Source organism: Coregonus clupeaformis, chromosome 12, assembly GCF_020615455.1.
Source record: "Coregonus clupeaformis isolate EN_2021a chromosome 12, ASM2061545v1, whole genome shotgun sequence".
Classification (NCBI taxonomy): Eukaryota; Metazoa; Chordata; class Actinopteri; order Salmoniformes; family Salmonidae; genus Coregonus; species Coregonus clupeaformis.
The window spans coordinates 16,046,316-16,067,083 of record NC_059203.1 but is presented as its reverse complement, the minus strand read 5'-3'; the positions used below and the strand labels follow the sequence as shown (position 1 = coordinate 16,067,083).

Below are 20,768 nucleotides of genomic sequence, written 5' to 3'. Positions count from 1 at the left end.
GTTGTTAAAAAGGTTCAGCGAATGTCATACTTTTGATCCGGTGCAAGACAAGACAAATTAACAAAATACTGTTCTCAGCAGGTTAAGAAACATTGTTGTCCAATGTTAAAAAGATACCGCTCATAACAGTCAATCAACATCCTTCCTAAAGTCATTTAATATATATATATATCCTTTGTTTTCAATTAATAATTTGAATCTTCACATTTGTATCTGCATGTAGAAAAACATTCAGTATTCTGCAGGAGAATAATAATTGAAGAACGATTTGCCCTTGGTTACCTCATCACAGTACAATGTAAAGCACTTTGAGCCCTAATGGAAAAACCTGTATACAAACCCTGTACAGAGAGAGCCCTGTACAGAGAGAGCCCTGTGCAGAGAGAGCCCTGTGCAGAGAGAGCCCTGTACAGAGAGAGCCCTGTACAGAGAGAGCCCTGTGCAGAGAGAGCCCTGTACAGAGAGAGCCCTGTGCAGAGAGAGCCCTGTGCAAAGAGAGCCCTGTACAGAGAGAGCCCTGTGCAGAGAGAGCCCTGTGCAGAGAGAGCCCTGTGCAGAGAGAGCCCTGTACAGAGAGAGCCCTGTGTGAATGCAAACTATTATTAACATACTGTAACTTCCAAGTACATTACGTTTCTGCTAGCTAGCAGGAAAACCTTCATGATGAACGCTATTTGCAAAGAATAGTGTGAGTGGAACAAGCTCTGGGCAGACTGACCTCTAAATGAGAGTGAGAGAGATCGAGAGAGAGAGAGATCGAGAAATAGAAAGACAGAGCGATAGAGATCGAGAGAGAGAGAGAGAGAGAGAGAGAGAGAGAGAGAGAGAGAGAGAGAGAGAGAGAGAGCAGAGGAGAAGAGAGAGAGAGAGAGAGAGAGAGAGAGAGAGAGAGAGAGAGAGAGAGAGACAGAGACAGAGACAGAGACAGAGACAGAGACAGAGAGAGAGAGAGAGAGAGGAGAGGAGAGAGAGCGAGACCTTGAGACAGCCACAACACTGCAGACGGTGATAACAACACTGCAGACAAGACTTACATCAGGCTGATTGGATGTTAACTCAGAAGAATGTTAGAGACTCAGCGTTAAGGGAACATTAGAGACTCAGCGTTAAGGGAACGTTAGAGACTCAGCGTTAAGGGAACGTTAGAGACTCAGCGTTAAGGGAACGTTAGAGACTCAGCGTTAAGGGAACGTTAGAGACTCAGCGTTAAGGGAACGTTAGAGACTCAGCGTTGAGGGAACGTTAGAGACTCAGCGTTGAGGGAACGTTAGAGACTCAGCGTTAAGGGAACGTTAGAGACTCAGCGTTAAGGGAACGTTAGAGACTCAGCGTTAAGGGAACATTAGAGACTCAGCGTTAAGGGACGTTAGAGACTCAGCGTTTAGGAGAGGACTCAGCGTTAAGGGAACGTTAGAGACTCAGCGTTAAGGGAACGTTAGAGACTCAGCGTTAAGGGAACGTTAGAGACTCAGCGTTAAGGGAACGTTAGAGACTCAGCGTTAAGGGAACGTTAGAGACTCAGCGTTAAGGGAACGTTAGAGACTCAGCGTTAAGGGAACGTTAGAGACTCAGCGTTAAGGAACGTTAGAGACTCAGCGTTAAGGGAACGTTAGAGACTCAGCGTTAAGGGAACGTTAGAGACTCAGCGTTAAGGGAACGTTAGAGACTCAGCGTTAAGGGAACGTTAGAGACTCAGCGTTAAGGGAACGTTAGAGACTCAGCGTTAAGGGAACGTTAGAGACTCAGCGTTAAGGAAAGTTAGAGACTCAGCGTTAAGGAACGTTAGAGACTCAGCGTTAAGCGGACGTTAGAGACTCAGCGTTAAGGGAACGTTAGAGACTCAGCGTTAAGGGAACGTTAGAGACTCAGCGTTAAGGGAACGTTAGAGACTCAGCGTTGAGGGAACGTTAGAGACTCAGCGTTGAGGGAACGTTAGAGACTCAGCAATGGGGAACGTTAGAGACTCAGCGTTAAGGAACGTTAGAGACTCAGCGTTAAGGAACGTTAGAGACTCAGCGTTAAGGAACGTTAGAGACTCAGCGTTAAGAGGCGTTAGAACTCGCGTTGAGGAGCGTTAGAGACTCAGCGTTAAGGAACGTTAGAGACTCAGCGTTAAGGGAACGTTAGAGACTCAGCGTTAAGGGAACGTTAGAGACTCAGCGTTAAGGGAACGTTAGAGACTCAGCGTTAAGGAACGTTAGAGACTCAGCGTTAAGGGAACGTTAGAGACTCAGCGTTAAGGGAACGTTAGAGACTCAGCGTTAAAGGAACGTTAGAGACTCAGCGTTAAAGGGAACGTTAGAGACTCAGCGTTGAGGAACGTTAGAGACTCAGCGTTGAGGGAACGTTAGAGACTCAGCGTTGAGGGAACGTTAGAGACTCAGCGTTAAGGGAACGTTAGAGACTCAGCGTTAAGGGAACGTTAGAGACTCAGCGTTAAGGGAACGTTAGAGACTCAGCGTTAAGGGAACGTTAGAGACTCAGCGTTAAGGAACGTTAGAGACTCAGCGTTAAGGGAACGTTAGAGACTCAGCGTTAAGGGAACGTTAGAGACTCAGCGTTAAGGGAACGTTAGAGACTCAGCGTTAAGGGAACGTTAGAGACTCAGCGTTGAGGGAACGTTAGAGACTCAGCGTTGAGGGAACGTTAGAGACTCAGCGTTGAGGGAACGTTAGAGACTCAGCGTTGAGGGAACGTTAGAGACTCAGCGTTAAGGGAACGTTAGAGACTCAGCGTTAAGGGAACGTTAGAGACTCAGCGTTAAGGGAACGTTAGAGACTCAGCGTTGAGAGCGTTAGAGACTCGGCGTTAAGGACGTTAGAGACTCAGCTTTAAGGGAACGTTAGAGACTCAGCGTTAAGGAGCGTTAGAGACTCAAGCGTTAAAGGGGAACGTTAGAGACTCAGCGTTAAGGGAACGTTAGAGACTCAGCGTTAAGGGAACGTTAGAGACTCAGCGTTAGAGAGGCGTTAGAGACTCAGCGTTAGGGAACGTTAGAGACTCAGCGTTGAGGGAACGTTAGAGACTCAGCGTTGAGGAACGTTAGAGACTCAGCGTTAAGGGAGCGTTAGAGACTCAGCGTTAAGGGAAGCGTTAGAGACTCAGCGTTAAGGGGAACGTTAGAGACTCAGCGTTAAGGGAACGTTAGAGACTCAGCGTTAAGGAACGTTAGAGACTCAGCGTTAAGGGAACGTTAGAGACTCAGCGTTAAGGGAACGTTAGAGACTCAGCGTTAAGGAACGTTAGAGACTCAGCGTTAAGGAGCGTTAGAGACTCAGCGTTAAGGGAACGTTAGAGACTCAGCGTTAAGGGAACGTTAGAGACTCAGCGTTAAGGAACGTTAGAGACTCAGCGTTAAGGGAACGTTAGAGACTCAGCGTTAAGGGAGCGTTAGAGACTCAGCGTTAAGGGAACGTTAGAGACTCAGCGTTAAGGGAACGTTAGAGACTCAGCGTTAGAGAAGGACGTTAGAGACTCAGCGTTAAGGAACGTTAGAGACTCAGCGTTAAGGGAACGTTAGAGACTCAGCGTTAAGGGAACGTTAGAGACTCAGCGTTAGAGGGACGTTAGAGACTCAGCGTTAAGGGAACGTTAGAGACTCAGCGTTAAGGAAACGCTTAGAGACTCAGCGTTAAGGAACGTTAGAGACTCAGCGTTAGGGAACGTTAGAGACTCAGCGTTAAGGGAACGTTAGAGACTCAGCGTTAAGGGACGTTAGAGACTCAGCGACGAGGAACGTTAGAGACTCAGCGTTAAGGGAACGTTAGAGACTCAGCGTTAAGGGAACGTTAGAGACTCAGCGTTAAGGGAACGTTAGAGGATCGTTAGAGCTGGTCTTGCAAAATTATGGTAACTTTCCCAAAATTCCTAGGTTTTCCAGGAAATGAATATTCCCGGAATCAGAAGGGAATAAGCATGAAATCCGGAATTTTCTAACCAATATTTCTGGAAAAGCTGGGAATTTTTGGAAAGTTACCGGAAATGTGCAACCCTAGTTAGAGCACAGACCAAACTAAGGGGGGGAGGGGGGGAAAGTTGAAAATAGGTTACCTTTAGTCTGGTTGTTCTCCATATTCCCATCCTGCATTTTACCTACGGTGGAGACAAACGAGACACAGAACAAAAAGGATCGACAGTAAACAAACACACAATCGTCACCAGGACAACACAGTGAAATCTAAATAAACAGGAAGACAGAAACATGAATATTCATCGAACATTAGTCACGACCGTCACATACATAACAGAACAGCTGCTTTTTTAATGAGGTAAAGCTCTACTGTAGGGGATGGTAATTTTGGATGTAATTTTTTTATTTGTGGTTACAAGCTAGCAAAATGTTGTGTTTTTACCTGGGCTTTGCGAGTGACTATTAGAAATAATGTCAATCAAAGTAGATCATTGATAATAAAACTAGATTTGCAAATAATGTGACTATGCAGTAAATATTGAAATGTCATCTTTTGAAAGGTCTCCTAAAGCTAGTGCTGAGCGATTAACCAACATTTTGTTTGATTTTTGGGGGGGTTATTAAACAACTAATTGACCGACGTTGGTTCAATTACTTGAATTCCATTTATTTTATTTTATTCATGAGCCCAATGCGCCGTTTCTCCGGAGAGAAATCAAATCATTCACGAAAGAAATCAAGTCAAGAACTACGTGGGACGCTGGACTGAAGGGAGTTGTAGTTAAGCAAATCATTAAGCAAATATTCAACCTAGTTCAGCGCGGAAACATGCTAATACGCCTGCTACTTAAGGTTAGATACGCACAGACCGCATGAGAGAGGAACCTAGAGCACTACGAAATTAAATAAAAAACATCATCGAAAACGTTTTTCTTAAAGGGTATCTTATAATTGCAGTTTTTAAAAAAACAAAACAGTGCAAAATGCAGTAAAACTTTTTGTTTGCTGTTTTTGTCTGATTAAGTACCGTAGCTATGTGTTCGGATGAGCACAGTCTAAGATATCCTTTTCTGGTTACTTCTATGAACTTAAAAAAAAAGTGATTTGAGCATGATGCAACTATTGTTATTTGGGGCATGATGCATTGATAGACAGAATCACTTGACATGTTATACTGTAGTTAAGTAAACTGTAAGACCTATCTGACTCTGCTCAGATATCCTCTCTATCCACTGGTGTGTTCATTTTGAAGAGTGACATACTCACATACAGACTACAGGGAGTTCCACACATCAACAGTACAAGAAAAGCCACTCAGATAGTTCATGAGGTATCAAGACACAGGTACAGATTCACAGGGTTAACACACACAATGAGGAAATAGAGTACAACACACACACACACACACACACACACACACACACACACACGACCAACACAGAGCATGCAGTGTAACAGTGATGTCAGAATGCTCATGCAAGGTCAGTCTGAGGGAGGAGAGGAATTGAAGTGAAGGAATTGAACGCTGGAGAGATAAATACTACAGGACTACCTCCCACCCAGGGGAACGCTGGAGAGATAAATACTACAGGACTACCTCCCACCCAGGGGAACGCTGGAGAGATAAATACTACAGGACTACCTCCCACCCAGGGGAACGCTGGAGAGATAAATACTACAGGACTACCTCCCACCCAGGGGAACGCTAGAGAGATAAATACTACAGGACTACCTCCCACCCAGGGGAACGCTAGAGAGATAAATACTACAGGACTACCTCCCACCCAGGGGAACGATGGAGAGATAAATACTACAGGACTACCTCCCACCCAGGGGAACGCTAGAGAGATAAATACTACAGGACTACCTCCCACCCAGGGGAACGATGGAGAGATAAATACTACAGGACTACCTCCCACCCAGGGGAACGATGGAGAGATAAATACTACAGGACTACCTCCCACCCAGGGGAACGGTGGAGAGATAAATACTACAGGACTACCTCCCACCCAGGGGAACGCTAGAGAGATAAATACTACAGGACTACCTCCCACCCAGGGGAACGCTAGAGAGATAAATACTACAGGACTACCTCCCACCCAGGGGAACGCTAGAGAGATAAATACTACAGGACTACCTCCCACTCAGGGGAACGATGGAGAGATAAATACTACAGGACTACCTCCCACCCAGGGGAACGCTAGAGAGATAAATACTACAGGACTACCTCCCACCCAGGGGAACGCTGGAGAGATAAATACTACAGGACTACCTCCCACCCAGGGGAACGATGGAGAGATAAATACTACAGGACTACCTCCCACCCAGGGGAACGCTGGAGAGATAAATACTACAGGACTACCTCCCACCCAGGGGAACGCTAGAGAGATAAATACTACAGGACTACCTCCCACCCAGGGGAACGATGGAGAGATAAATACTACAGGACTACCTCCCACCCAGGGGAACGATGGAGAGATAAATACTACAGGACTACCTCCCAACCAGGGGAACGCTAGAGAGATAAATACTACAGGACTACCTCCCACCCAGGGGAATGCTAGAGAGATAAATACTACAGGACTACCTCCCACCCAGGGGAACGCTAGAGAGATAAATACTACAGGACTACCTCCCACCCAGGGGAACGCTAGAGAGATAAATACTACAGGACTACCTCCCACCCAGGGGAACGCTAGAGAGATAAATACTACAGGACTACCTCCCACCCAGGGGAACGATGGAGAGATAAATACTACAGGACTACCTCCCACCCAGGGGAACGCTAGAGAGATAAATACTACAGAACTACCTCCCACCCAGGGGAACGCTAGAGAGATAAATACTACAGGACTACCTCCCACCCAGGGGAACGCTAGAGAGATAAATACTACAGGACTACCTCCCACCCAGGGGAACGCTAGAGAGATAAATACTACAGGACTACCTCCCACCCAGGGGCCTGATGGACAACAAGACTACCATTAAAGCCACTGGATCCTACACACATACACTTTTCGTTTTTAATTTCTTATGTCAATTCATTTTTTACATGTACTTCTTTACCTTTTATTTCAAGGTACACCCTACCAACAAATGATTGTACCAAAACAATATCTGTCCAAATGCAAACATTGAATACCTTGGTGCATATTACTAAAGGAAAACAAAGTGAAACGCTTGTCAAGTGAGCATCTCCTGCATATCTATAACCATCTGCATCATACTCAGAATGTTTCTTTCTGAGTCAGTGTAATGGACATCTCTATTCAGTTCATTTCAACCACAATATCAGATCCATTCCCAGAGGAAACAACGAGGCTGCTGAAAATGACATTTACCCCATTCACCTGCCACTGCAGTGCAGAGAGGCATGTCAGGACCATAGTGTGAGAGATAGACGATCAGGGGAGCTGAGCTTACCACTGCAGTGCAGAGAGACAGGTCAGGACCATAATGTGAGAAACAGACGATCAGGGGAGCTGAGCTTACCACTGCAGTGCAGTGCAGAGAGACAGGTCAGGACCATAGTGTGAGAGATAGACAATTAGGGGAGCTGAGCTTACCACTGCAGTGCAGTGAAGAGAGGCAGGTCAGGACCATACTGTGAGAGATAGACGATCAGGGGAGCTGAGCTTACCACTGCAGTGCAGAGAGACAGGTCAGGACCATAGTGTGAGAGATAGACGATCAGGGGAGCTGAGCTTACCACTGCAGTGCAGAGAGACAGGTCAGGACCATAGTGTGAGAGATAGACGATCAGGGGAGCTGAGCTTACCACTGCAGTGCAGAGAGGCAGGTCAGGACCATAGTGTGAGAGATAGACGATCAGGGGAGTTGAGCTTACCACTGCAGTGCAGAGAGACAGGTCAAGACCATAGTGTGAGAGATAGACGATCAGGGGAGCTGAGCTTACCACTGCAGTGCAGAGAGGCAGGTCAGGACCATAATGTGAGAAATAGACGATCAGGGGAGCTGAGCTTACCACTGCAGTGCAGTGCAGAGAGACAGGTCAGGACCATAGTGTGAGAGACAGACGATCAGGGGAGCTGAGGTTACCACTGCAGTGCAGAGAGACAGGTCAGGACCATAGTGTGAGAGATAGACGATCAGGGGAGCTGAGCTTACCACTGCAGTGCAGAGAGGCAGGTCAGGACCATAGTGTGAGAGATAGACGATCAGGGGGTGCTGAGCTTACCACTGCAGTGCAGAGAGACAGGTCAGGACCATAGTGTGAGAAACAGACGATCAGGGGAGCTGAGCTTACCACTGCACTGCAGTGCAGAGAGACAGGTCAGGACCATAGTGTGAGAGATAGACGATCAGGGGAGCTGAGCTTACCACTGCAGTGCAGAGAGACAGGTCAGGACCATAGTGTGAGAGATAGACGATCAGGGGAGCTGAGCTTACCACTGCAGTGCAGAGAGACAGGTCAGGACCATAATGTGAGAAACAGACGATCAGGGGAGCTGAGCTTACCACTGCAGTGCAGTGCAGAGAGACAGGTCAGGACCATAGTGTGAGAGATAGACGATCAGGGGAGCTGAGCTTGCCACTGCAGTGCAGTGCAGAGAGACAGGTCAGGACCATAGTGTGAGAGATAGACGATCAGGGGAGCTGAGCTTGCCACTGCAGTGCAGAGAGACAGGTCAGGACCATAATGTGAGAAACAGACGATCAGGGGATCTGAGCTTACCACTGCAGTGCAGTGCAGAGAGACAGGTCAGGACCATAGTGTGAGAGATAGACGATCAGGGGAGCTGAGCTTACCACTGCAGTGCAGAGAGACAGGTCAGGACCATAGTGTGAGAGATAGACGATCAGGGGAGCTGAGCTTACCACTGCAGTGCAGTGCAGAGAGACAGGTCAGGACCATAGTGTGAGAGACAGACGATCAGGGGAGCTGAGCTTGCCACTGCAGTGCAGTGCAGAGAGACAGGTCAGGACCATAGTGTGAGAGATAGACAATCAGGGGGTGAGCTGAGCAGCAAACAGTACACAACACAATGGATGCGTCCCAAATGGCAGCCTATTCCCTACATAGTGCACTACTTGGTTTCCCTGTGGGTCCTGTTAAAAAGTAGTGTACTATATAGGGAATAGGGTGGTATTTGGGACGCAGCCTGGGGGTAGATTAATCTACTTCAGATATCAGTCACAGAAAACTAGTAATCGACTATGTGACCTGCCCTGAGAATAACCAGTAGTCATTTCTGAGGAACATTTAGCCCCCTACACATTCCATGATAGTGAAGACATGCTAGTCATGGCTAGCAACCGGCAACCCCAATCTTCTTCAACACATAGAGTTTATCACTGAGAACACTTACAGAATGTGGCTTTATTAAACCCCTTATCGAACATCCTCTCTAACCTCCAACGCAGCCACCGGATCATCCCCTCACTGCCTACCTACATAATATTGGATGTATTGTGGTAGTCCTACTCAGTCACTCAACCCAAATAACAGAAGGAAAGAAAAGGAGGAAGAGAGAAATGAAGACTGTTCCTCAGGAAAATAACATGCATTAAAGGAGAGAAGGTGGGGAGATAGGGAGGAGGAGGAGGAGAAGGAGGAGGAGGAGCAGAGTGGGCAGATAGGGAGGAGGAGGTGGAGGAGGAGAAGGAGGAGGAGGAGGAGGAGGAGGAAGGAGAGTGGGCAGATAGGGAGGAGGAGGAGGAGGAGGAGGAGGAGAAGGAGGAGGAGGAGGTGGAGGAGGAGGAGGAGGAGAGTGGGCAGATAGGGAGGAGGAGGTGGAGGAGGTGGAGGAGGTGGAGGAGGTGGAGGAGAGTGAGCAGATAGGGAGGAGGAGGTGGGAGGTGGAGGAGAGGAGGAGGTAGGAAGGAGTGGGAGATGGAGGAGAGTGGGCAGATAGGGAGGAGGAGGTGGAGGAGGTGGAGGAGGTGGAGGAGGTGGAGAGTGGGCAGAGAGGGAGGAGGAGGTGGAGGAGGTGGAGGAGAGTGGGCAGAGAGGGAGGAGGAGGTGGAGGAGGTGGAGGAGAGTGGGCAGATAGGGGAGGAGGAGGAGGAGGTGGAGGAGGTGGAGGTGGAGGAGGTGGAAGAGAGTGGGCAGAGAGGGAGGAGGAGGTGGAGGAGGTGGAGGAGAGTGGGCAGAGAGGGAGGAGGAGGTGGAGGAGGAGGTGGATGAGAGTGGGCAGAGAGGGGGTGGAGTAGGTGGAGGAGGGAGGAGGCAGTGGTACCCAGCGGGGGGTAGCAGGACAGGAAGGAGGTTCTGGTCAACCTACCATTGACTAGGCTGGCATTGCCAAGTGCAATACCGCCTGCAGCACCATCGGTGGCTATGGTTGCGATGGGGTGGACAGAGGGATGGGGGCAGTCTAGCAAGTCAATCATGGGTAAAAAAGACGGCCAACAGTGAACCAAAAGAACATGGTTAAGAGCTTGAATAACAGGACGATTAGTTGGTGTTGTTGTAGTTACTATCATGGTTGGGGTCAATCCCCTTTCAATTGCTGTCAATTCAGTACACTGAAATTTCAATTCTAATTCCCTTTCTCTTCAATGCCTTTCAATAAGAACAATTTGGAATTGGAATTTGGTTTACTTTCTGAATTGACTGGAATTTAAATGGAATTGACCCCAACACTCAGCTGTTTAAAACAAACTGGAGAAATGGTTCCATACAGGCAGAGCATTACAAACATAACACAATATACAGTGCATTCGGTTTTGTTACGTTACAGCCTTATTCTAAAATGGATTACATTATTTTTTTCCCTCATCAATCTACACACAATACCCCATACTGACAAAGCGAAAACAGGTTTTTAGAAATGTTTGCTAATTTATTACAAATAAAAAACAGAAATACCTTATTGACATAAGTATTCAGACCTTTTGCTATGAGACTCGAAATTGAACTCAGGTGCATCCTGTTTACATTGATCATCCTTGAGATGTTTCTACAACTTGATTGCAGTCCACCTGTGGTAAATTCAATTGATTGGACATGATTTGTAAGGGCACACACCTGTATATATAAGGTCCCGCAGTTGACAGTGCATGTCAGAGCAAAAACTAAGCCATGAGGTCGAATGAATTGTCCATAGAGCTCCGAGACAGGATTGTGTCGAGACACAGATCTGGGGAAGGGTACCAAAAAATGTCTGCAGCATTGAAGGTCCCCAAGAACACAATGGCCTCCATCATTCTTAAATGGAAGAAGTTTGGAACCACCAAGACTCTTCCTAGAGCTGGCCGCCCGGCCAAACTGAGCAATCGGGGAAGAAGGGCCTTGGTCAGGGAGGTGACCAAGAACCCGATGAGCTCCAGAGTTCCTCTGTGGAGATGGGAGAACCTGCCAGAAGGACAACCATCTCTGCAGCGCTCCACCAATCAGGCCTTTATGGTAGAGTGGCCAGACGGAAGCCACTCCTCAGTAAAAAGCACATGACAGCCCACTTGGAGTTTGCCGAAAGGCACCTAAAGACTCTCAGACCATGAGAAACAAGATTCGCTGGTCTGATGAAACCAAGATTGAACTTTAGCTTGAATGCCAAGCCTCAGATTTGGAGGAAACCTGGCACCATCCCTACGGTGAAGCACGGTGGTGGCAGCATCATGCTGTGGGGATGTTTTTCAGCGGCAGGGACTGGGAGACTTGTCAGGATCGAGGGAAAGATGAACGGAGCAAAGTACAGAGAGATCCTTAATGAAAACCTGCTCAGGACCTCAGACTGGGGTGAAGGTTCACCTTCCAACAGGACAACGACCCTAAGCACACAGCCAAGACAACGCAGGAGTGGCTTCGGGACAAGTCTCTGAATGTCCTTGAGTGGCCCAGCCAGAGCCCGGACTTGAACCCGATTGAACAACTCTGGAGAGACCTGGAAATAGCTGTGCAGCTACGCTTCCCATCCAACTTGACAGAGCTTGAGAGGATCTGCAGAGAAGAATGGGAGAAACTCCCCAAATACAGGTGTGCCAAGCTTAGGTAGCGTCATACCCAAGAAGACTCAAGGCCGTAATTGCTGCCAAAGGTGCTTCAACAAAGTACTCAATAAAGGGTCTGAATACTTATGTAAATGTGACATTTCAGTTTTTTCTATTTATTATTATTTGCAAACATTTCTAAAAACGTGTTTTTGCTTTATCAATAAGGAGTATTGTGTGTAGATTGATGAGGGCAAAAAAACGATATAATCGATTTTAGAGTAAGGCTGTGTCTTTAAAAACATGTGGAAAGAGTCAAGAGGTCTGAATACTTTCCGAGTGCAACTGTAAAACAGGAAATAACAACACAACAATAATGGATAAACCAAATGAAAGGAACATTAATAAATGGCTGAGTAAGAGGTTTGACCAATTTCCTCAACGAAAAACCTCAAACCAGTGAAGAGAAAAACAGACTAAAGATCTATCCGTCAGGTGGTTTTAAGCAGTAAGGCCTGATGGGGGGGGGTGGTATTACAGTCCCCTGTAGCTCAGTTGGTAGAGCGTGGCGCTTGCAACGCCAGGGTTGTGGGTTCGTTTCCCACGGTGGTGGGGGGGGCGGCAGTATGGAAAAATGTATGCACTCACTAACTGTAAGTCGCTCTGGATAAGAGCGTTTGCTAAACTGACTAAAATGTAAAATGTATTAGGCCAATATACCACTGCTAAAGGCTGTTCTTAGGTACAACGCAAATGAGAGTAGAGCCTGGATACAGCCCTTAGCCGTGGTATATTGGCCATATACCACAAACCCCCGAGGTGCCTTATTGCTATTATAAACTGGTGACTAATGTAATTAGAACAGTAAACAAGTCATTTTGTGCTTTCAGCCAATCAGTATTCAGGGTTCGAACGACCCGGTTTATTAGGTCTGAGTATACCAAACATTAGGAACTAACTGTAAGTGGCTCTGGATAAGAGCGTCTGCTAAATGACTAACATGTAAACAATGTAAGTAAATAACAACATAAATAAGAACAGTGTTAAGAGCAGAAGAAAGAGCATTGTGGTTAAACTGCTTGAATCAGGGTTGGGCTCAATCCCATCTCAATCCCATCTCAATCCCATCTCAATCCCATCTCAATCCCATCTCAATTCAGAATGAAAACCAAATTCCAACTCCAAATGTTCCCAATTGAAAAGCATTGAAGAGAATTGGAATTTCAATGCACTTCCTGAATTGACTGAAATTTTAATTGAATTGACCCCCAACCCTGATGACAGTTGAGCATTGTGGTTAAACTGCTTGAATGTCAAATTCCACCATCACAACAATGGTCAACAGACATCCAGACAGACATCTGTTGGAGGAGAAAAAAAACACAACTTAACGACTTTATCAATAACTTACTCAGGGGTGGAATTGGGAGGAGCACTTAAGAAAAAAGTTCACAATGCGCAATAATTCTTTACATGTTAAAAATGGGTTTTGAATGATAATGTTAAATTCCCAGAGTTGTTTTTTTCTTTCTTCAATTCCACTCCTGTGCATACTGCATACTGCATACTGAATATTGCATACTGCATACGGCATACTGAATACTGCATACTGCATACGGCATACTGCATACTGAATACTGAATACTGCACACTGAATACTGCATACTGAATGCTGAATACTGCATACTGCATACTGCATACTGCATACTGAATACTGAATAGTGCATACTGAATAGTGCTTACTGCATACTGAATACTGCACACTGAATACTGCATACTTCCCAGTCCACATGGCCGTACAGGGTTCACATGGCCCTGTTAGCAGTAGTTGTTACCTCCGTACAGGGTTGAAATTTTGTACACTTCACAGAGCACAGGCAAAGTGTACTTCATGGGAGAGTGTAAGCAACCCTACACCCCAACCCGAGCCCTCCGTCCTGCCACCTCTGGTCTCTTGGCCCTCCCGCCCCTACGGGAGGGCAGCTCCCACTCAGCCCAGTCCAAGCTCTTCTCTCTGTCCTGACACCCCAATGGTGGAACCAGCTTCCCCCTGAAGCTAGGACAGCAGAGTCCCTGCCCATCTTCCGAAAGCACCTGAAACCCTACGTCTTCAAAGAGTATCTTAAATAATCCCCCTCCTCACCTCGACCCCCTTCCTGAACCAACACTTGCCCTTCTAGCTCTGACTCTATTGAGGGAAAGTGTACTTACTATAACTGCCTGTGATATGTGGTTGTCCCACCTAGCTATTTTTAAGATGAATGCACTAACTGTAAGTCACTCTGGATAAGAGCGTCTTCTAAATGACTAAAATGTCAAATGTAGAATGGCCTCAGACCAGTAGTCTTCCATCCTATGGGCTCTGGTCAAAGGGATGCAGGTTATGTATTACAAGGTAGTAGTCTGGAGAAGCTCCTCTCTCAGACTAACTAACAGCATCAAAGAGGTGTTTCAGCGAGGAGCAGTCATCCCAAACGGGGACAGCCTGGCATCACACAGATGATCAGAACATGAATCAGGTCAAGTTTAATATCTTTTAAGTCTTTCTGGGGTGAATTTTAATGTTCCATCATTCCTCCTGAAGCAGCACTTTAACTCAGTATCTTCTTAGTGGTTAGTTGATTTAACCAATCACAGGCTGGAATCACGTTGATTTAACCAATCACAGGCTGGGATCACGTTGATTTAACCAATCACAGGCTGGGATCACGTTGATTTAACCAATCACAGGCTGGGATCACGTTGATTTAACCAATCACAGGCTGGGATCATGTTGATTTAACCAATGACAGGCTCTTATTTTCAGCGATAATGTTGATTTAACCAATTACAGGCTGGGATCATGTTGATTTAACCAATCACAGGCTGGGAACATGTTCATTTAACCAACCACAGGCTGGAATCATGTTGATTTAACCAATGACAGAATCTGATTTTCAGCGATAATGTTGATTTAACCAATCACAGGCTGGGATCATGTTGATTTAACCAATCACAGGCTGGAATCATGTTGATTTTAACCAATCACAGGCTGGAATCATGTTGATTTAACCAATCACAGGCTGGGATCATGTTGATTTAACCAATCACAGGCTGGAATCATGTTGATTTTAACCAATCACAGGCTGGAATCATGTTGATTTTAACCAATCACAGGCTGGAATCATGTTGATTTAACCAATCACAGGCTGGAATTTGGCACAGTTGAAACTGTATTGGGGATTGAGGGGGCGATTATAGATGTGATGTGCGGTTTTCTTTCAGTAGTGTGCATGGGGTAGGGCTCCTATTTTTAAGGGAAGAACCTGATTGACTGAAGACGGGTAGTTGGTTGGTGTTCATCAGGGACAGGGAAGGGGTTAGGGTGTTTTAGCAGGGTAGTTAAGGGGGTTAAGGGGTTGGTCCTGGTGGGTATTGGGTACAGGGGGACTGGAGAAGGGGGATGGGACAGGGTTGGCTAGGGGTGACCAGGGTCACAAAGAGAGATACTCTACCTGTGTTCTGTTGGCCATCCTCCACTGCCTCACCTGTGTGTTGATAGCAAGAGAGTGAGGAGAGGAGAGGCAACCTGGAGACTAGCTGGGCCACCTCACTACACACCAGAACATCCCAGTACCCCTTTTCACACCGAACCGAGCTGCACTGTGCATCCAGCATAGTAGCTGTAACAGTGCCTGGAAGGACAGTAACAATGTCAAAAGAATATATCCGAGTCGGCACAGTACGTTTCAGGGTCCTGTAGTGCGTAAAGGGCCTGCCATTCACATAGTGCAGGTCAGCTTATTATTTAGACAGAGTACTTTAGAGTAGCATCACCCTTCCTCCCACGGAGAGGAAAAACCCTAGTTATCCAAGATGGACTTCAACCAAGAGGTACTTGCTGTCACTCAGTCTATAGTTGGAAGCGGTTTAAGCAACAACCCAGCTGGCAAGACTTGTTGAAATGACGTCATTACCACCAGCACAGCCCTCTGGGTAGGACATACAGTAAAGGCAAAACAATGGCGATCCTTAGCTCAACCAAGATGGATACTCCACTTCAACCAAGATGGATACTCCACTTCAACCAAGATGGATACTCCACTTCAACCAAGATGGATACTCCACTTCAACCAAGATGGATACTCCACTTCAACCAAGATGGATACTCCACTTCAACCAAGATGGATACTCCACTTCAACCAATATGGATACTCCACTTCAACCAAGATGGATACTCCACTTCAACCAAGATGGATACTCCACTTCAACCAATATGGATACTCCACTTCAACCAAGATGGATACTCCACTTCAACCAAGAAGTACCCCTTTGCCTTCACTCTGTGGTTTACAGTCCCTTTATTGTTGCAGTGATTTCAGTAATAAGAGAAACATTCACCTTCGCACTCAGTAAACTAAGAGGTTTGAAAAGGAGTCATTCATTATTACAAACCAGTAGGATCTTTGCTCTGCTCTGGTACAACGCTATACAGAGCATTCGGAAAGTATTCAGACCCCCTTGACCTTTTCCACATTTTGTTTATGTTACAGCCTTATTCTAAAATGGATTAAATTGTTTATTTTCCTCATCACTCTACACACAATACACCCATACTGACAAAACAAAAACAGTTTTTTCCTCAGTACTTTGTTGAAGCACCTTTGGCAGTGATTACAGCCTCGATTATTCTTGGGTATGACACTACAAGCTTGGCACATCTGTATATGGGGAGTTTCTCCCATTCTTCTCTGCAGATCCTCTCAAGCTCTGTCAGGTTGGATGGGGAGCGTCGCTGCACAGCTATTTTCAGGTCTCTCCAGAGATGTTCGATCGGGTTCAAGTCCGGGCTCTGGCTGGGCCACTCAAGGACATTCAGAGACTTGTCCCGAAGCCACTCCTGCATTGTCTTGGCTGTGTGCTTAGGGTCGTTGTCCTGTTGGAAGGTGAACCTTTGCCCCAGTCTGAGGTCCTGAGCACTCTGGAGCAGATCTCTCTGTACTTTGCGCCGTTCATCTTTGCTTCAATCCTGACTCGTCTCCCAGTCCCTGCCACTGAAAAACATCCCCACAGCATGATGCTACCACAACCATGCTTCACCCATTGGGATGGTGCAGGTTTCCTCCAGATGTGATGCTTGGCATTCAGAATTCAACCTTGGTTTCATCAGACAAGAGAATCTTGTTTCTCATGGTCTAAGAGTCTTTAGGTGCCTTTTGGCAAACTCCAAGGGGACTGTCATGTGCCTTTTACTGAGTAGTGGCTTCCGTCTGGCCACTCTACCATAAAGGCCTGATTGGTGGAGTGCTGCAGAGATGGCTGTCCTTTTGAATGGTTCTCCCATCTCCACAGAGGAACTCTAGAGTTCTGTAAGCGTGACCATCGGGTTCTTGGTCACCTCCCTGACCAAGGCCCTTCTCCCCCGATTGCTCAGTTTGGCCGGGCGGCCAGATCTAGGAAGAGTCTTGGTGGTTCAAAACTTCTTCCATTTAAGAATGATGGAGGCCACCGTGTTCTTGGGGACCTTCAATGCTGCAGAAATGTCTTCAACCTCATGGCTTAGTTTTTGCTCTGACATGCACTGTCAACTGTGGGACCTTATATTGACAGGTGTGTGCCTTTCCAAATCATGTCGAATCAATTGAATTTACCACAGGTGGACTCCAATCAAGCTGTAGAAACATCTCAAGAATGATCAATGCAAACAGGATGCACCTGAGCTCAAATCTGAGTCTCATAGCAAAGGGTCTGAATACTTACACTACCGGTCAAAAGTTTGGACACACCTACTCATTCAAGGGTTTTTCTTTATTTTTACTATTTTCTACATTGTAGAATAATAGTGAAGACATCAAAACTATGAAATAACACATATGTAGTAACCAAAATAGTGTTAAACAAATCAAAATATAATTTAGATTTTAGATTCTTCAAAGTAGCCACCCTTTGCCTTGATGACAGCTTTGCACACTCTTGGCATTCTCTCAACCAGCGTCATGAGGTAGTCACCTGGAATGCATTTCAATTAACAGGTGTGCCTTGTTAAAAGTTAATTTGTGGAATGTATTTCCTTCTTAATGCGTTTGAGTCAATCAGTTGTGTTGTGCCAAGGTAGGGGTGGTATACAGGGCCTCCTGTAGCTCAGTTGGTAGAGCATTGCGCTTGCAACGCCAGGGTTGTGGGTTCGATTCCCACGGGGGGCCAGTATGAAAAATGTATGCACTCACTAACTGTAAGTCGCTCTGGATAAGAGTGTCTGCTAAATGACTAAAATGTAAAATGTAAGATAGCCCTATATGGTAAAAGACCAAGCCCAGATTATGGCTTGAATAAGCAAAGAGAAACAACAGTCCATCATTACTTTAAGAAATGAAGGTCAGTCAATACTGTGAATCAGGCCTTCATGGTCGAATTGCTGCAAAGAAGCCACTACTAAAGGACACCAATAATAAGAAGAGACTTGCTTGGGCCAAGAAACACAAGGAATGGACATTAGACGGGTGGAAATCTGTCCTTAGGTCTGATGAGTCCAAATTTGAGATTTTTGGTTCCAACCGCCGTGTCTTTGTGAGACACAGAGTAGGTGAACGGATGATTTCCGCATGTGTGGTTCCCACCGTGAAGCATGGAGGTGTGATGGTGTGGGCGTGCTTTGCTGGTGACACTGTCTGTGATTTATTTAGAATTCAAGGCACACTTAACCAGCATGGCTACCACAGCATTCTGCAGCGATACGCCATCCCATCTGGTTTGGGCTTAGTGGGACTATCATTTGTTTTTCAACAGGACAATGACCCAACAAACATCCAGGCTGTGTAAGGGATATTTGACCAAGGAGAGTGATGGAGTGCTGCAGCAGATGACCCGGCCTCCACAATCCCCCAACCTCAATCTAATTGATATGGTTTGGGATGAGTTGGACCGCAGAGTGAAGGACAAGCAGCCAACAAGTGCTCAGCATATGTGGGAACTCCTTCAAGACTGTTGGAAAAGCATTCCAGGTGAAGCTGCTTGAGAGAATGCCAAGCGTGTGCAAAGCTGTCATCAAGGCTAAGGGTGGCTATTTGAATAATCGAAAATCGAAAATATATTCTGATTTGTTTAACACTTTTTTGGTTACTAAATGATTCCATGTGTGTTATTTCATAGTTTTGATGTCTTCACTGTTATCCTACAATGTAGAAAATAGTAAAAAATAAAGAAAAACCCTTGAATGAGTAGGTGTGTCCAAACTTCTGACTGGTACTTTATGTCAATAAGGTATTTCTGTTTTTTACTTTTAATACATTTGCAAAAATGTCTAAAAACCTGTTTTCATTTTGTCATTATGGGGTATTGTGTGTAGATTGATGAGGAACATTTTTAATTGAATCCATTTTAGAATAAGGCTGTAACGTAACAAAATGTGGAAAAAGTAAAGGGGTCTGAATACTTTCCGAAGGCACTGTATGTAATGGGGAATTGATAGACACTAACAATCAAGGCAAAGAATTCACACAATGAAGTTACATCTGTCTGTGAATCACAGTTAAAAACCGTTGGCAGTATGGGTAAGATCGGGAGATACTGCTTTAGTATGTAACTACACATCAAGACTATTGTCTACATTATATTATATAACATTCAGATAACAGAGCACACATTTACTACTAAATAAGTAGTGTGTCGATTGTCCTTTGGATTGGACATTACAGTAGAAAAGGGTACATTAATTTACTCCAGAACCAGTTGGATTGGACAGTACAGTAGAAGAGGGTACATTAATTTACTCCAGAACCAGTTGGATTGGACATTACAGTAGAAAAGGGTACATTAATTTACTCCAGAACCAGTTGGATTGGACATTACAGTAGAAAATGGTACAGTAATTTACTCCAGAACCAGTTGGATTGGACATTACAGTAGAAAAGGGTACATTAATTTACTCCAGAACCAGTTGGATTGGACAGTACAGTAGAAGAGGGTACATTAATTTACTCCAGAACCAGTTGGATTGGACATTACAGTAGAAAAGTGTACATTAATTTACTCCAGAACCTGTTGGATTGGAAATTACAGTAGAAAATATACAGTAATTTACTCCAGAACCAGTTGGATTGGACATTACAGTAGAAAAGGGTACAGTAATTTACTCCAGAACCAGTTGGATTGGACATTACAGTAGAAAAGGTTACAGTAATTTACTCCAGAACCCGTTGGATTGGACATTACAGTAGAAAAGGGTACATTAATTTACTCCAGAACCAGTTGGATTGGACATTACAGTAGAACAGGGTACAGTAATTTACTCCAGAACCCGTTGGATTGGACATTACAGTAGAAAAGGGTACAGTAATTTACTCCAGAACCAGTTGGATTGGACATTACAGTAGAAAAGGGTACATTAATTTACTCCAGAACCTGTTGGATTGGAAATTACAGTAGAAAAGATACAGTAATTTACTCCAGAACCAGTTGGTTTTGACATTACAGTAGAGAAGGGTACATTAATTTACTCCAGAACCAGTTGGATTGGACATTACAGTAGAAAAGGGTACAGTAATTTACTACAGAACCCGTTTGATTGGACATTACAGTAAAAAAGGGTACAGTAATTTATTCCAGAAGCAGTTTGATTGGACGTTACAGTAGGATAACAGTCAGTGGCACCAGGAAGTGAAACATACCTTTCTTCTCCTTCTCCTTCTCCTCCTCCCCTTCTTCTCCGGCCCCCAGCAGGGTGAAGATGATGCCGGTCTGGGAGTTGACCCCCACAGCTGTCACCAGCATCCTGCCTGAACCCTCCATCACATGGGTTCCTACACACACACACACACACACACACACACACACACACACACACACAGGGTCAGGGGCACACACACACACACAGGGTCAGGGGTACACACACACACACAGGGTCAGGGGCACACACACACACAGGGTCAGGGGCACACACACACACACACAGGGTCAGGGGCACACACACACACACAGGGTCAGGGGT

The 20,768-nt window shown here is 45.7% G+C and overlaps 1 protein-coding gene across 12 annotated transcripts in view; it reads right to left on the bottom strand.

The window, feature by feature from the left end:
- The window catches only part of atp2b2 (ATPase plasma membrane Ca2+ transporting 2), a 265,384-nt gene that overhangs the window by 64,786 nt on the left and 179,830 nt on the right, over window positions 1-20,768 (bottom strand). For 5 of the 12 annotated variants that reach the window (XM_041891842.2, XM_041891845.2, XM_041891851.2 and 2 more), the window contains 3 exons: window positions 20,449-20,580; window positions 10,156-10,248; window positions 4,051-4,092 (listed from right to left, as the gene is read on the bottom strand). In XM_041891842.2, coding sequence (XP_041747776.1) covers window positions 4,051-4,092; window positions 10,156-10,248; window positions 20,449-20,580 — 267 coding nt within the window. The remainder of the gene's footprint in view (window positions 1-4,050; window positions 4,093-10,155; window positions 10,249-20,448; window positions 20,581-20,768) is intronic. The other 7 variants (XM_041891846.2, XM_041891848.2, XM_041891852.2 and 4 more) reach the window with 3 other exon arrangements.